General features: G+C 63.4%; 1 protein-coding gene across 3 annotated transcripts; it reads left to right on the top strand.

Annotated features, from left to right (window-relative positions):
• Positions 1-221: 221 nt before the first annotated feature.
• Positions 222-11,432, top strand: UCKL1 (uridine-cytidine kinase 1 like 1). 3 transcript variants are annotated; one of them, XM_087819253.1, is made up of 16 exons: positions 748-762; positions 3,239-3,333; positions 5,426-5,616; positions 5,837-5,943; positions 6,040-6,210; positions 6,289-6,360; positions 7,319-7,508; positions 7,593-7,654; positions 8,221-8,237; positions 9,863-9,961; positions 10,028-10,121; positions 10,207-10,269; positions 10,346-10,468; positions 10,562-10,669; positions 10,738-10,894; positions 10,977-11,432. In XM_087819253.1, the coding sequence occupies exons 2-16, from the start codon at positions 3,266-3,268 to the stop codon at positions 11,054-11,056; spliced, it is 1,602 nt and encodes a 533-aa protein (XP_087675379.1). In that variant the 5' UTR covers positions 748-762; positions 3,239-3,265; the 3' UTR covers positions 11,057-11,432. The 3 variants fall into 3 exon arrangements, with proteins under 3 accessions (XP_087675378.1, XP_087675380.1, XP_087675379.1); XM_087819252.1 differs by lacking the exons at positions 748-762; positions 3,239-3,333 and adding an exon at positions 222-349; XM_087819254.1 differs by lacking the exon at positions 3,239-3,333 and having other exon boundaries at positions 634-762.
• Positions 11,433-15,462: the final 4,030 nt, after the last annotated feature.

The following is a 15,462-nucleotide window of genomic DNA, read 5'->3' as shown; positions in this document are numbered from 1 at the left end:
GTGTGCGGCTGCGTTTGTGGTAACACGCCGGGTGGGGTCCTTCCCCGGGCGGCCGGTGCCCGCACGTGCCGGGCTGCCGGACTCCGAGTCCCGGGGAGGCCCAGCCGCACGGCCTTGTGGGACTTGTAGTCCGCGCGGCGCGCCTGCGGACGAGCGGAGCGCGGCCCCGAACTACAGCTCCCGTGGCCTGTGCGCCCGCACCGGCCCCTCGCCCAGCGCGGAGGCCTCGGAGCTCCATGGCGGCGCCTCCGGCCTCCGCCGATGGCCCCCGCTCGTCCCCGCCGCCCCCCGCAGCCGGAGACCGAACGGATTGGCCGGTGGCGAAGAGCGAGGCCGCCTGCGAGGACCGGTAGGCGCGGCGGCCGAGCGCGGGCCGGGGTCGCGCGCCCCCTCCCGTCCGCGTGGGAGGGGCGGCCCACGTGAGCCGCAGGACCCGCCCCAGCCGGTCCTCAGGGGCGCTGCCCGCGGGCCGGGGCGGGGCGGCCCGTCGGTCCCCGCGGCGCACGGCCTCGCCGCACTCGGGCCCGGCCGCGGTGGGAGGCCCGGGGGCGGGGGCTGAGCCCGGAGCTGGGCGCTCGGGCGGAGGCCGCGCCGGTGGTGCGCTCCGCACCCCGAGGCTCACTCTGTTTCCCTGCCGAGTGCACCGGCTCGCGGGCCCCCGGGCCGCAGGGTGTGCCTGCCTGACGCTTCGAGGTGGTCGGTTGGTTCTGGGATCCGCCTCCGCCCCGCCCGGAGGCCACGGGTCGTGATTCTGGGGGCCAGGTGGGGAATGGCGCCCTCTGGCCGTCCCGCCCGGTGGGGGCCCTCGAGGCTGCCGTCGGGGCTTTGCCCGAGGGGACTTGCGGGCGTGGAGTGGGGGAGGAGCCGTTCCGTACCCCGGCTGGGGAGGCGGCGCCAGGGAGGGGCCCGGGCCGCGGGCCGGGGGGCCGGGGGGCCGGGGGGCCGGGGGGCCGGGGCCGAGCCTCGCTCCGGGCCGGGGGGCCGGGGGCCGGGGGCCGAGCCTCGCTCCTGGCCGGCCGCCTGCCCCTGACGGCGGTTCCTCGCTTCCGGGTCCGACCCGTGCCCGCGGGAGGCCGGGGTGCCCGCGGGAGGCCCGCTTCCAGCCTGGGCCCCGGCGTCCGCCTGGGCGGTCTGGGGGCTGCAGGGAGCGGGTCCCGGAGGCCGCCGGGCAGCGACGGCGCCCCTGCTCTCCTGCGGGGGGGTCGGGCAGGAAAAGGCTGCCTTGGCCTGAAGCAGCATCTTGTGTCCTCCCGGGCTCACACCCTCCTAGCGAGCAGTGACTAAGAGCTTGGTACACGGCGACAGGGCCTAATAGGCCCTGAGTTGCTGACACCTGCTGATTCCAAAGAACCTTTGATTTAGCCAAAGATCAGAGAGGGCAGAGCCAGATAAGTTTTTGAGCAAAGCACTCCCTGAGGACAGATTGGCGTCAGCTACCATGCGGGCCCTGCCCTGTGAACAGAGCAGGGGAGCCAGGACCTGAGCAGTGAGTGGACTGCAGGGCAGTGAGTGGAGGAGGTCTGCCCTGGAGCTGCCTCTGCTCAGGACTCCTCCCTGACGCTGGTGTCCACGGCTCCCCCACACTGGTGCTTGTCCCACAGTCCATGCAGTCCCAGAGGGCCCTACAGCTGCCTCTAGTGGAGCCGGGGTGTCCCTAAGCCTCTCCCTGCCCACTGTTCCAGCTTCTTCCACACTGCAGCCTCACCCCTGTGGTCTGCCCACCTTGCCATTTCTCGTACCCCTAGAGGATCAGCCCCATGAGGACAGGGACCTCAGACTCCCTTATAACTGGACATGCTGGTGGATGAGTGGGCGCATGTGGCAGTACCTGCGCTCCTCAGGCTGTGTCCTGGTTTTGTCCAGGTGGAGTTGGAGCTGCAGCTGTGGGGTGCAGGGAGGCTGACTCAGAGCAGCAGGAAGGAGGGGTCCTGCCAGGGAGATTTCAGGGTGGTGGGTGGGGCTGCAGCCTCACAGACCCCCATTCCTGCAACTGCCCTGAGAAGGCCACCCTGAAACCACTGTCCCTGAGCTCATCTGGGACCCCTGAGGCCTGGCCCTAGTGAACCAGCTCCTCCTTACCCCCCCCCCCCCACCTCATTTTACTCACCCGGCAAACTTCCCTAAACCCAATGGAATGTCAGACAGGAGTGAGGCCATGAGTACTTGTCCCAGCTCTGCAGCCCTGTCCAGGACAGGTCCAGCCTCCCTGAGAGTGGGCCATCTCTTGCCTGTCTGCCCAGGCCAGAGGTCAGGAGGGAAGCTCCTATGGGCAAAGACAGGCAGGCCAGTCCTGCCTCCAGATGCCTCTGGTGGATGCAAACACAAACCCATGTTACCTGGACAGCCAAGGGAGGTCCCCATGCAGAATTTTCTCCTTTGAGGTTCTTAGAGCTATAGTGATGTCGGAAGCTGAGTCAGAAGGAAAGCTGACATTCAGTGGATTGATGGGAGGGAGGAGGCTGGGACCTGTGGATGGAAATCCCTGTACAGACCTGAGGACACATACTTTAGTTGACCCACCCTTTCTGAACCTGCTCTTCCTCCTGCTGCCAGGCTGGGGAGTGGCTGTGTCATTCTTCCCCACCAGTGATGAGCGTCGGCTGGCCTTGGGGGACATGCCGGAGCATAGCTGTTGAGGGGGTGGGGCGGGCAGTTATTCTCAGATGCTCAGGAGAGTAGAGTTTCAGATTTGTTTATGCTTCTAGAAGGCACCTTGGGGACAGGGATGGTACGCCCAGCTCAGCATTGACATTCAGCTCAGCTTGGCCAAGAGATACCTCAGATTTCCGTGTTCCACTGGGGGCGGTTGGCTCTGCAACTCCAGGCAGGCCAGAGGTCTGACCCTCTTTCCAGGGTCTAGGGGGATACATGGTGGTCCTCACCAAGCACTGGGCCAATAGTGTGTCAGCCTGTGCACCAGAGGGGCAGTTTACACCCCAGGCTGGCCTATTCTCCAGCAGGGTCAGTGCTATTAATATCAGGCGAGCACACAGCCCCAGTCGGGTGATCCGCTTATGCCTGTGACCTCGGTCCCTGGGGCTGGTGGTGAGTGCTGCTCCTTCAGCACAGCTGCTGGCTCCCTGCCTCTCAGTGGGCAGCCTCTGCCAGCCAGTGGTCTGGCCCCACCCTGGCTGCCCACCGTCTGTGTCACCCACCCATGGAGGGGCAGTTCAGGGGGCTCCTGAGTTGTCTAAGGGGGCTGCTGTGGGTCTAAGGCAGTGCGGTGGTGCCCCTGCAGACACCTTGGATCACCCTGTGTCCAGCCATGAGCAGTCCCCCAGCTTACCCTGGCATCAGGATCTCGGGGTGCTGGGCCCTTGGAGCGGAAGGCAGGTGAGTAGCAGGCCTGTGGTGCTGCAGCTGGGCTGAAGAGACCGGCCTTGGCTGTGTCTTGGGCAACTCTTGCTGTATGTAATCAACAGGAAACAAATGAGCCAGGCAGGTGCTTGGGGGTGGGCAGGGCCCACCACCCGCAGGCAATTGTTTTGCTGGTCACTGTTCATTGCAGTCAGGTCTGCATCTCCCAATCCTTTGGCTGAAATTACCTGTCATCATAGCCAGAGCACCTTGTCCACCTGTGAACAGGGAAATGAGGTCTCCTGTGCGATTTTCCCAACTTGAAGTCAGTCCCACTGTGAAAGGAGTGAGGCTTTGTCCCTGGCTCCCAGAGAGATGGGCTTTAGAGAAGGCCATGGGGCTGGGCCTGGCTGCAGACCTGGCCTGACACCGGTTAGGCCCTTGACCAGCTGAGGTGGGTGGATTTCAGGCAGAATATCCATGGCCCACTTTCCCCTCTTGCATGGGAAGTTGTCTGCCCCAGGCTGTTTGCAGCATGAGCCTCAGAGGTCGTCCTTGCTGGTAGTCGTCATCACCTCTATAGGATAAGAAACAGTCACAGTAGGGACCTGAAGGCTCCCACAAGAGAGGCCACCAGCCTGGTGTGAGAAGCAAGGAGGACAGGAGCAGTGCCAGCCTCAGACCTCCATTGTCAGGGGTCAATTCTGCGAGGCTGTCCTCGGCACTGGTACACCCTTGTTGGCCAGGCCCTGCCCCTTGGCAAACCATGATTTCTTGGGGTTTTCTCCCTGAGTAGAAGGGCACAGGGGGGAGGGGCCTCCAGGGCCACTCAGAGCCTCCCTGCCGCTGGGATGGCTCCATCTGCCATTTCCAGGGTGTGGAGGTTGCTTGCTGGGAAGGCTTCCAGGTGAGCAGCCAGCACTGCCCTCTGACCGGGCCTGGGGACACCGTCTGTCTCCTCATGGCTCTCGCTGTTGGTGGCAGTGCCACGGCCTGTCCCCAGGCCCACTATGCCACCTGGGCACCTACTATTTGCTGTACTCAGCCCCACGGCAAGTGTCAGCATGGGTTCTGAGCGAAACACGACGGGTAATGGCTCTCTCCACAGAGGTGCCACAGACTTGGCTGATTATATCCCGTACCTGCTCTCTGCGTTGCCCTGGCAACTTCTTCCCCCAGGACTGTGCAGGGTGCCTCCTGTCACACGATGGCTTTCTTGCCACTCACACGTGTGTGGACACTGTTCTCTGTGCCCTCAGAGCTGCTGATGTGACTTGTCAGGTGTTGGGCCTCAGCTAGCTCCTTCTGTGCCCCCCACACCTGTGCACAAACACCATCCTGGCACCGTGGGTTGTAGTGGTGACAGACCATGGTTTGGCCTGTTTTTTATAACAAAGGGGCACATACTTATAAGACATTCAAGCATCCTGTTCCAAATCTCAGTGCCCAGGTGCACTTGTATGTCCCACTCACTGCGGTTACTTGACGGGCAGGCAGGTTGGCGATCTCCAATTGCTGGTTCTCACATGGACATCTTAGAGTTGCTTTCTTACTCAACCCATGTCCAAGACATCTGTGTCCTGGTCCGTCTCAGGCCTTTCATGAGCAGGCATTGAGCCAGGTCGCTCAACTACACGGACCTCCCCAGAAGCCTTCCCTGACGGGTTTGGGGTATCAGGCCAGTAACCACACCACAGCCCTGACAGAGAGGTCAGCATGTCCACTCCCACAAGCAATGCAGTGTGGTGATAGCTGGGCACAGGTGCTGTCTGCCTTTTCTAGACTGAGCTTCCACCTTGCAGGCTGTGGGGGCGTCCCCCCTCTCACTGCAGTTTACAGGATGCAGGAAGATGAGAATCAGTGGCCTCCCCACAGATCTCCCAGCCCAGGGTCCCCCTCCTGCATCCACCCACAACACTGTCCCTCCATCTTGGTTTGCTGTCCCTCTGAACTTGCGTGAACAGTGACCGAGGCAGTGTGGATGGGCAGCAGGCGGGTTTCACGTGCCATCTCAGCTGTGCCCCTGTGCCTGCATGGGGTGGGTCATAAGGACGGCCATGCTGGGCCTGGCATCGGTGGCAGGTTTGGTGCCCCTGGGCTGAGGTGCGTGTGTGCTTCTACCCTACAGCAACAATGCCGAAGCCTTGGACAGGCTCCTCCCACCCATGGGTGCTGGGCGCTCACCTCGGAAACGCACCACCAGCCAGTGCAAATCGGAGCCGCCCCTGCTGCGCACCAGCAAGAGAACCATCTATACAGCAGGGCGGCCGCCCTGGTACAATGAGCACGGCACACAGTCCAAGGAGGCCTTTGCCATCGGTAAGCTGGCCGCCCCCTGCCTGGCCACCCCCAGCAGGTGGGCGAGGAGGGCCCCACCCTCTGGTGCCAGCGCTGCGATTCTGCTGACCTGCACTCTCAGGAAGAGGTCAGGCCTGGAGAGCAGTTTCCGGTAGTGGTGACTTGGTTGGAAAGGGCTGCCTTGGCCCTGCCCACCCAGGAACCCAGGTGTGAGGACCACCTGCTCTGCTCCCCACTGCAGGCCTGGGTGGTGGCAGTGCCTCTGGGAAGACCACCGTGGCCAGGATGATCATCGAGGCCCTGGACGTGCCCTGGGTGGTCCTGCTGTCCATGGACTCCTTCTACAAGGTGAGGGGTGCCCCATGTGTGTGGCCGCCATCCTGAAGGCCTGCTGCCCCTGCCCTGCCCTGAGTGGCAGGCACTGCACCCCGCTTCTCCCCACAGGTGCTCACCCAGCAGCAGCAGGAGCAGGCTGCCCTCAACAACTACAACTTCGACCACCCGGACGCCTTTGACTTCGACCTCATCGTGTCCACCCTCCAGAAGCTGAAGCAGGGCAAGAGCGTCAAGGTGCCCGTCTATGACTTCACCACCCACAGCCGCAAGAAGGACTGGGTAGGCCTGGCAGGCTGGGCTGTGCGGGCACCTGGGCGCAGGCAGGATGGGCCCAGCTCAGGCACCTTCCCTTTGCAGAAGACGCTCTACGGCGCCAATGTCATCATCTTCGAGGGCATCATGGCCTTTGCTGACAAGACTCTACTGGAGGTGAGGGTGGGACTCCAAGACCACCCCTTCCCAGCTCCCCCCCCCACCCGTAGGACTTGCTTTAAATGCCTCCTCCGGACAGGGCCTGTCACTCACCCTGTCCTCATGGCTTGCGGTCACCTGTCCCATCCAGTGGTGCAGTCCCTGGGTGTTAGGTGAGGAGTGGCGTCTCTCCCAGGAGGGGGTCAAGAACATGGGGTTGAGCAGAACAAGCAGGCTTGCCACCTGAGAATATGGAAATACCCTTGGCAGCAGCCCGAGGGGTTGCACTTCCTCAGGTCTGGGTGCAAGCCCCGGGCCGGTACCTTGGTTTCCTTTCTGTCCTCATCTGCACACCCCCGTTCCTGTTGGTGTTCTCTCTACCATACTCAGGGTCCGTGTGGTTGCCAAGGTCACTGTGATGTTGGGGCTGGTGGGGGTGGTTCACATGTGCGTGCTGGTGCCTGGGAGGCAGGTGGCCTCCTGTGTCTGTGTGTCTGCACAGGGCGCTTCTGACCCCGGGGAGGCATGGCACAGCTTGTCCTTCCTGCCAGGCCACAGGCCACACCTCGGTGGCTCTCTGTCCAGCCCTCCTGAGGCCCGTGCAGGAGGCCTGTGCTCACAGCCAGCTCTGTGCTTACTATTCCTGTGGCAGTTCTGAGGCTCAGGCCCAGGAACTTGCTGCCCCCAGCACCACCTGGGCTCCTTCAGGGTTACCTACTGTGTGATGAGTGTGGAGACAGACCCCGGACTCACCAAGCCCATCCCCGGTGTGACAGCATTAGTGAGGAGTATCCAGCTTGTGCCCTTTGACTGAGCCCAGCTTACAACACCACCTGCCCCCCCCCGCCCTGGCCCACACACACCACCAGCCAAATCCTCCACCTGCCATGTGGCCTGGCCTGCTTGTGGTCGTGACAGGGCCTCGGCAGGGCTTTCGCCTGCCGGCCTCACCCAGCAGTGGCTTGCTCCCTTCCAGCTCCTGGACATGAAGATCTTTGTGGACACGGACTCCGACATCCGCCTTGTACGGCGGCTTCGACGGGACATCAGTGAGCGTGGCCGTGACATCGCAGGGGTCATCAAGCAGTATAACAAGTTTGTCAAGCCAGCCTTCGACCAGTACATCCAGCCCACCATGCGCCTGGCAGACATCGTGGTGCCCCGAGGTGAGCATACTGTGGGTTGACAGATGGGGATGCTCTACCCATCACCCTCCTGCTGGTGTCACCCTCCTGCCTTCCCCACCCCAGGGAGCGGGAACACAGTGGCCATCGACCTGATCGTCCAGCATGTGCACAGCCAGCTGGAGGAGGTGAGCCAGCCAAGCCAGGGTCCCGTGTCCCAGCCCCACCGGCCCCCTGCCACCACCACCCATAGCCCCTGCTCTAGTTGCCTTACGTGCTTCCTGTGTCCTGCTTAGTCAGCCCTATGTACTGCAGACATGGCCACAGTTCCCTGAGAAAGTGGGAATCAGGTGCCCCCAGCGCTCCCAGCCTCAGCTGGGCCTTCCACAGAAGGGGCCACTCTTATCCTTCCCACCCTTTGGGAGGACTGTTGGGTTTTGGTGCAAGTCCCACGACCTGAGCACCCTTGAGAACCCTGACCAGAGGTCACGTGTTCTGGGCTGGAGGCCTGAGGCTCTGCCTGCCCAGGTCAGAGGGTGCCCAGGTCAGAGGCTATAGGGAGCTGGCCCCTTCCTGTGACTGGCAGTCTACTACCTGGGACCATCCCTCCATGGGGGCTGTGGCATGTGCATTCCTGGGTGGGGTGTCTGGATGGGGCACACGGCAGCAGCAGGCTGTCCGGTGACTACGAGGTGAGCATGCTGCCATCATTGACGCATCACCTGTTCCCTTGTCTCCTGTGTCGCTGCCGCAGCGAGAGCTCAGTGTCAGGTAAGCTATCTCATACCTGTCTGTACAGACGGAGGCATTCCCAGCATCCATGGGGCTAGGAGCCTGGGTTGTCCTCACCCACTGTGCCCACCTGTGGCAGCTCTGCTCCAGGCACAGAAGGGGGTGTGGTGACCCCCACACTGCTTCTGCCTCCCCTTCTGGGCAGATGAGGAAACTGAGGCACAGAGAGGTTAAGGGACTTGCCTAAGGTCACACTGAGTCCTGACCCTAGGCTGGCCAGACCTCTCTGGAGGCTCCTTCCCAACCCCAGAGGCTCAGCTGTCCTGAGCCAGCACTACCTGACCCCAGGGTAGTAGCCACAGGCATGTCCCTCAGCAGCACCTCTGCCCCATCAGAGGGACCAGTCTGGACAGGCCAGGGCCATCCTGGGAGTCCTGGAGCTGCACCTCTCTCCTGTCTGCACACAGTGGGCAGCACAGGGAACCCACCTACAGCCTGGGCTTTCTGTGGAGTCAGGACATGCTGGACTGAGCTACCTGTTGGAGATCCCCCCAGTTCATGCTCAGAGCCCCTAAGCTGCCACTGTGCTGGAGCATCCAGCTTCTGCCACTGTGTGGGTCCTTGGGCTTACCCAGGCCTGGCACACACAGGTCTCATCATGTCAGGTCCACTACAAGCCTCTGCTCTGAGAAAAAGTTTCCAGGGTTTCAAACTGGAGAAAACACCTAAACATGGCCCAGCTACATTTTCCTTTCTCTGGTCAGCCAAGGAAATAGCAGCCAGCAGCTGGCGCCCACCTCCAAAGCCCCAGGAAGTGTTCGTGGGTAGGCGGGATGCCGACCCAGCGCTCACACCCTCCTGGGTCTTCCTGCTGCCTGGCCCCCACCCGCCTTTGCTTCTCCCCAGGCCAGCTGATGCTGCGGGACCCTGTGCTTCCCTGCTGAGTGGTCTTTTCTCTGTTCTTTTCCTTCTCTGTAAACCCTGGGGTTACCTGCCCTGTTCCCTCCCCGACACATTCTTCACCTGGCGAGCAGAGGAAGCTGCGCTGGGATATGTGAGGACTGAGTGCAGTGCGCTGGTTGTGGTGCCCTGGTGGGCTGTGCTGGGGCTGCACCTGCCTGCCCCCCTTCCCGCCTGCCTGCCCCCCAGCTCCACGCACATCCCCGCCTGCCTACCCCTCCTTTCCCTCCCCCTACTCCTGCTCCCTTCCCTCCGCCAGGCAGGGGCAGCAGGGGTGGCTTCAGCCAGCTTTGACCCCCTCTCCTGAGGGGCCTCTCATGGGAGGGGGGGTCAGGCCCTGCCCCAAACGTTCAGCTGTTCCCTTAGGGAGAGGTGTCCTGGGGTGGGGACTCTTCTGTAGGCCTGAGGCCCCACCCTCACTGCCTGGCACCCTGCTTCCAGTGAGGGAGGCTCACCGGCAGCCTTGCTTCCTACCTGATGGCCAGCTGCTCCGCTGTCCACTGTGTCCCCTAACCTTTGCCTTGTCCTTGAGGGGGCGGGGTATCTCCGTAAGGGCCCTCCCTCCAGATGAGCCACGGAGGTGGGGTTCCCACGTGCACATCCTGCCGGCCCCACCACATCAGCCCTCACGGTGTGCGACGTGGGAGGACAGGGCTGTGGGAGAAGACACCCTGCTCCAATCCCCAACCAGTTTGTGTCCCCAGGGCCGCGCTGGCCTCTGCACACCAGTGCCACCCCCTGCCCCAGACGCTGAGTGTCCTCAAGAGCACGCCTCAGGTGCGGGGCATGCACACCATCATCAGGTGAGGGCCCGGGGCGCCGCGGGGGGGCGGGCAGCGGCGGCCCCTTGCTGAGCGCCCGGCCCGCAGGGACAAGGAGACCAGCCGGGACGAGTTCATCTTCTACTCCAAGAGGCTGATGCGGCTGCTCATCGAGCACGCGCTGTCCTTCCTGCCCTTCCAGGTGAGGGCCGGGCGGGCCGTGCGGGCCAGGCGGGCGGGCGGGCGGGCCCTCGTGCTCACTGGCGCCCCCAACCGCTCGGCTGCAGGACTGCGTCGTGCAGACGCCGCAGGGGCAGGACTACGCCGGCAAGTGCTACGCTGGGAAGCAGGTACCCGCGGAGCGTGGCCTGGGCCGGGCGGGTGGCCCTGGAGGCGGGGTCCAGCTCACGCACACCCTCCGCCCAGATCACCGGAGTGTCCATCCTGCGAGCCGGAGAGACCATGGAGCCGGCGCTGCGGGCCGTGTGCAAGGACGTGCGCATAGGCACCATTCTCATCCAGACCAACCCGCTCACAGGGGAGCCGGAGGTGCGCGGGGCCGGGCGTGGGGGAGCCGCCGGGGCGCGGGGAGCCGGGGCGGCCCTGCACTGGGGCCGGCCCTGACGCTCTGGCCGCCCCCAGCTCCACTACCTGCGGCTGCCCAAGGACATCAGTGACGACCACGTGATCCTCATGGACTGCACCGTGTCCACGGGCGCCGCGGCCATGATGGCGGTGCGCGTGCTCCTGGTGAGTGGACAGTGGCCCTGAGCGGCTGGGCTGGGGTGGGATTCTCCATCCTGTCCCTTCTGGTGCAGGACCACGACGTGCCTGAGGACAAGATCTTCCTGCTGTCGCTGCTCATGGCTGAGATGGGTGTTCACTCCGTGGCCTACGCGTTCCCACGCGTGAGAATCATCACCACGGCGGTGGACAAGCGCGTCAATGACCTGTTCCGCATCATCCCGGGCATCGGTGAGGCTGCCTGGGCCGGTCAGCGGGGCCTGGGGGCAGGATGGGCCTGCGTCCCCACCGCAGGGTCTGCTGCTTTCTCCAGGGAACTTCGGGGACCGCTACTTCGGGACTGACGCCGCCCCCGACGGCAGCGACGAGGAGGAGGCGGCCTCCGCGAGTTAGCCAGCGCCCAGCCCTCCGCACGCCTCCCCAGCCGGCCTCCTGCCTCCTGGCCGTGCTTCCGGAGTACAGACGTTAATTTACTCTAATTTGAAGAAACGTGTTATCGCCCCAGCCAGTGTGCTCATTGGTTAGAGCGTCGGCCCCTGCACCAGAGGACAGAGGGTGCAGTTCCCTGGCGGGGTGGGAGGCAGCCAGGCCCTGTGTCTCACGTTGATGTTTCTCTCTTTCTCTCTCCCTCCCTGTCTTTCCACTCTCTCTAAAAAAAATCAATGGAAAAAATATCCTCTGGTGAGGATTAACAATAACAAAAAGTGTTACCAGTATAACTTATTCCATATGTTTTATAAAATAAATAAAGTTTTAGGGGAAAAATAAAGTTTGGTCTAGCCCATATCGCTCAGTGGTTGAGCGTGGACCAATGAACCAGGAGGTCACGGTTCGATTCCCAGTCAGGGCACATGCCCAGGTTGCGGGCTGGTTCCTCAGTAGGGAGCGTGCAGGAGGCAGCCAATCGATGTTTCTCCCTTTCCCTTCCTCTCTCTGAAATCAATAAAAACATTTTTTTAAAAAATGAAGTTCTGACCAATAAGCTGGGGGCCTGAGAATGCTGTTCTGCTTGGGGACCTGGGCCAGGGATGCCAGCTGCTTCAGTCCCAGAGCTGCAAGGCCAGCATGGAGAGAGATGGAGTCTGGGGACCTGTCCTCTGCTGCGTCCTGGTCAGAGCCCTGCTTTCTCCCCACAGAACAGGCTTTCTTTCCCATCAGGCTCAGTGCCAGATTTAGGAGAGGGAAGAGCTGGGGCCCCTGGCTCTGCCAGATGGGCCCCTTGGTGGCCACCTAGCCTGGACTGGGTCTCACAGAGGCAGCCTGCAGGCACTCCCCCTGCCCCCACCACATGTTTGTACTGTCAGGAGGCCCAGCGGAAACGTGTGTGGGCAGCTGTAGGAAGTAGTGATGAGCTCGTCCCGGCCACTGGTAGGATCCCCAGTTGCAGAAGAGGTGGCCAGACCCTCAGTGGGTCAGCTATGCCCTTTGCTTTGTCCAGCCTGCCTTCACTGATCCTGGGCTCCAAGGTGAGGGCAGGCTTCTTGGGTCCCTTGCAGCTGGTCTGCAGCAGGCCTGCCTGGGTGAGGGTGCACGATACGGATGTCTGGGCTGCTGCAGGTGGGCTGTCAGGCTGCTCAGGCTCCTTCCTCCCCCTCCAGCCCTGGCTCTGGCCTCTTTTCCTGTCCTGGTCTCTTTGGTCCTCCCACCCCCCACAAAGGCCATGTAATGGAAAAGCTTGTTGTGGGGCGGAGACAGGAAGTCACTGGGTGGGGGCCAGGCCAAGGGCAGGCAGATAAAGGAGGGAGGCTTGTCCAAGGGGTGGCCAGGCACCAAGGACAGAGGACCAACACAGGGCCCAAAGGTCAGCAGGAGGAGCTTTTCCCCAACCTGGTGAGTGCTTCCCTCTCCCATGTCTCCAAGCCCCTCCCCCCCCATTCATTCATTCATTCACTCATTCTTGTGCTATGTGCTGGGAACCTGAAGGCTGCAGGAGGCCCTGGCCTTGCTTACGAAATGTGACAGGGTCATGAGGTGGGGAGGATGCCATTCTGTCAAGCCAGGTCTTCCCAGATGAGGACTGGGGCGAGCAGTTAAAAAGTAGCTGGGCAGGGGTAGGTCATTTGTGGTAGGGCCCCTCAGAGTCCGGCTAGGGGCTGACCAGCTCCCAGAAAGCAAACTTTCCACACATGCACGTGCCAACACCACCACAAACATCTCGTGCAGCAGCAGAGCATGTCCACAGACATGCATGCACGTGTGTGCCAGGAGGAGAGGGCCAGCTGCCCCCACCCCACTCAGCCACCAGCCCCTGCGGGAAGACAGTCTCCCCTCTCTTCTTGAGGGTCAGTGGGAGCCTGTCTCCTCCAGCTGGGGTCCCCTCATCAGAAGCAGCTCAGGGAGGAGGCCAATTCACAGGTAAGGGGACTTGGGCCCATTTCCTGCCAGGGCCCCATGGGGTGGTGGAAGTGGGTCACCTTCCAAACAGTCATTGGGGAGGGTCTCTTGGGGCCAATGGGAGGAGGGGCAATTCCTCTGGCCCCTGAGAGCCTCCCAGTCCCAGGATCCAAGGTCTAAGATTGTCGTGGGAACAGCACTCAATGCAGCTGCTGGACACATCAGGAGGGTCCAGCTTGAGAAGACTCAGTGGTGCTCTCAGGGATGGATGAACCCACCCCCAGGAGACACCCACCCCCAGGAAGACCGATTGGGGGTTGGGAGCCAGGTTGCCCTTCAGCTGCCTTTCTGGGCACCTGAGCTCCTCTCACCTGGAGGAGGGAAGAGAGCTGTGAGGGGGTTGCATCCTGGACATATCTGCAGAACCTGGTAGGGGACAGTTGGGAGGGATGCAGACCTGAAGCCACTCCCTGAACTTGTCCAGAAGCTGGACAAGGACACTCAGGTTGAGTGTCCTTGGGGAGAAACCTGCCTGCTGAGGGCTCTGCTAGCAGCCCCTGGGCAGTGCCTCCAGGACTGCCCAACCTGAGAATGGTGTCTCCAGGGTCAATCTCAGGTTCGTCAGCCTGTGAGGTGCTGCCCCTTCCCCAGCAGCGTCTGCTACAGGGCGAGGAAGCCTGGGGTACCCCATTCCGGGCCAGGGGATGGGGCCCAGACCCTGCATTAGGCACATATGGTTGTCACGCTGACTCGGCAGGTCACATGTGCCCACATGTTGTCAGCGGTAGGGTCTGGAGGGTTGGTAGGGCCTCATGGTTCCTTAGCTGGTATACCTGAAGTCAGGAAGCATCCTGCAAGACGCCTGGGTTCCTGAGCGCTGGACCTGGTGCAGCCCCAAGGGCATCAGGGGGAGTCCTGGGAGAGGACCTTTTGCTCTGGTCTCTGGGTCAGGCCTTAGGCTGTAGACTGGGAGGAGGGGGGTGTTCAGGCTCTCCAAGGTCAAGCTGAGAGTTTGGGGGGAGCAGGAGGGGAGGGTGCACAGGATTCAGAGGGGAGAGGTGGTGAAGCAGGGAGTAGTGGGTGGATTTGGCTGTGCTTAGAAGGGCGAGGATAGGTCAATTCCCACACAGGGTTTGTGATCCAGTCTGTGACTGCCACAGGATGGGGCCTGAGGAGGAGCTAGGCTGGGAGCAATGGCCAGTGCAGGGGTGACACGCCCGCTGGGGCAAATGCTAGGTAGGTGGGCCCCTAGCATTTGGGTCCCTTTGCGCATCCGCTCACCAATTTGCTTCCAGCTGGGGGCTAAGAACCACCCGGTGCCACGTGGCTGGGCGTGGGGCTGGCTCTGGCTCTGACCTTTACTGGATCCCCCAGTCCCAGTGGGCGGAGTGTCAGGCACCGAGACAGCCAGGGGACGTGCATCTGGACGGAGAGGGGCCCTTGTCCTGGCGTGGAGGCAGTGCCTCAGACTCTCCTGAAGCTCCGGGTGATCAGCAGCTGAACAGGGGAGCCCAGCAGGGTTTGTCCCTCTGAATCGGGGCTGCCCTCCTCCGCTCATCCACTTGGAGGCGGGGGCGGGGGCGGCCAGGCGGGCCGCGGGCAGGGCAGCACCGCGAGGGGTTGCGGGCGCGCGTCCCCGGCGTCGCCGACCGGACCTGGCCGGGCCGTGCGCTCGCTGGCGGGGCGGGGCCGCGCCCTGCTGGCTCCGCGAGCTTCCAGCGGGGCGGTGACACCCGCGCTCCGGACCCTGCGGCCCCTCCCGCCACGCACGTGCGTCCTGGGGATCTTCCCCGCATGCCCTCGCCGCGGGGACCCACGGGTGTGCGCGACCCTTGCGGGCAGCCCCCTGCAGCTCGGGGAGTAAAGAAGGCCGGGTGGTGCCGCGGCTTAGCGCACCCCGTGGGGTCAGGGGCGCACCTGACGTGGACGCGGGCGTTCCCAGCGGCTCCTCCCGGTGGCCCCTCCCTCTGGGTCCAGCCCCAGGAGCGTGCAGAGCCGGCGTTGCAGAGCCCACGCGACACCCCTCGGCGCTGGGAGGGGGGGTCCGGCCGGACGCAGACGCCTCGCGCGTCCGCAGGGCCGGGCGGGGACTTTCGGGACTTTCCGCCGCCCGCCCCTGCCCGAGGCGCTGGGCCCAGGAGGGGGCGCGGGGCCTGGCGGAGCCGCGAGCACGCCCCCACCAGGAGCCCAGGGTCTCGGTCCTGGGGCGCGAGGGCAGGGGCGGGGCAGACGGGCCAGGAGGGGGGGCTGCCGGGGGTTGTAGGGAAGCGCCCCCGAGAAAGTATAAAATAAGCAGGTTCTCCCTAATCACGACCATCGAGAGTGAATGCTAAGGAAGCACGTCTGAGGGCGGCGGGGGGGGGGGGGCGGGGGGGGGCGGGGGGGGCCGGGGCAGCGGGGAGGCCGGGGCAGCGGGCCGCGGGGAGGCCCCACGCGGGGCCGTGGGCCGCGCTCAGCCCTGCGCA

The sequence above is a fragment of the Miniopterus natalensis genome, chromosome 7 (assembly GCF_054644295.1).
Source record: "Miniopterus natalensis isolate mMinNat1 chromosome 7, mMinNat1.hap1, whole genome shotgun sequence".
Taxonomy (NCBI): Eukaryota; Metazoa; Chordata; class Mammalia; order Chiroptera; family Miniopteridae; genus Miniopterus; species Miniopterus natalensis.
This window is presented reverse-complemented; position numbering and strand designations above follow the sequence as displayed.

What these genes read in the sequence shown, in the direction of transcription:
- UCKL1 (XM_087819252.1), top strand. Translation starts at nt 237, where the DNA reads ATGGCGGCGCCTCCGGCCTCCGCCGATGGCCCCCGCTCGTCCCCGCCG. An exon ending in GAGGCCGCCTGCGAGGACCG is followed by an intron (nt 350 to 5,425) that starts GTAGGCGCGGCG and finishes TCTACCCTACAG; the next exon opens with CAACAATGCCGAAGCCTTGG. An exon ending in ACAGCCGCAAGAAGGACTGG is followed by an intron (nt 6,211 to 6,288) that starts GTAGGCCTGGCA and finishes TTCCCTTTGCAG; the next exon opens with AAGACGCTCTACGGCGCCAA.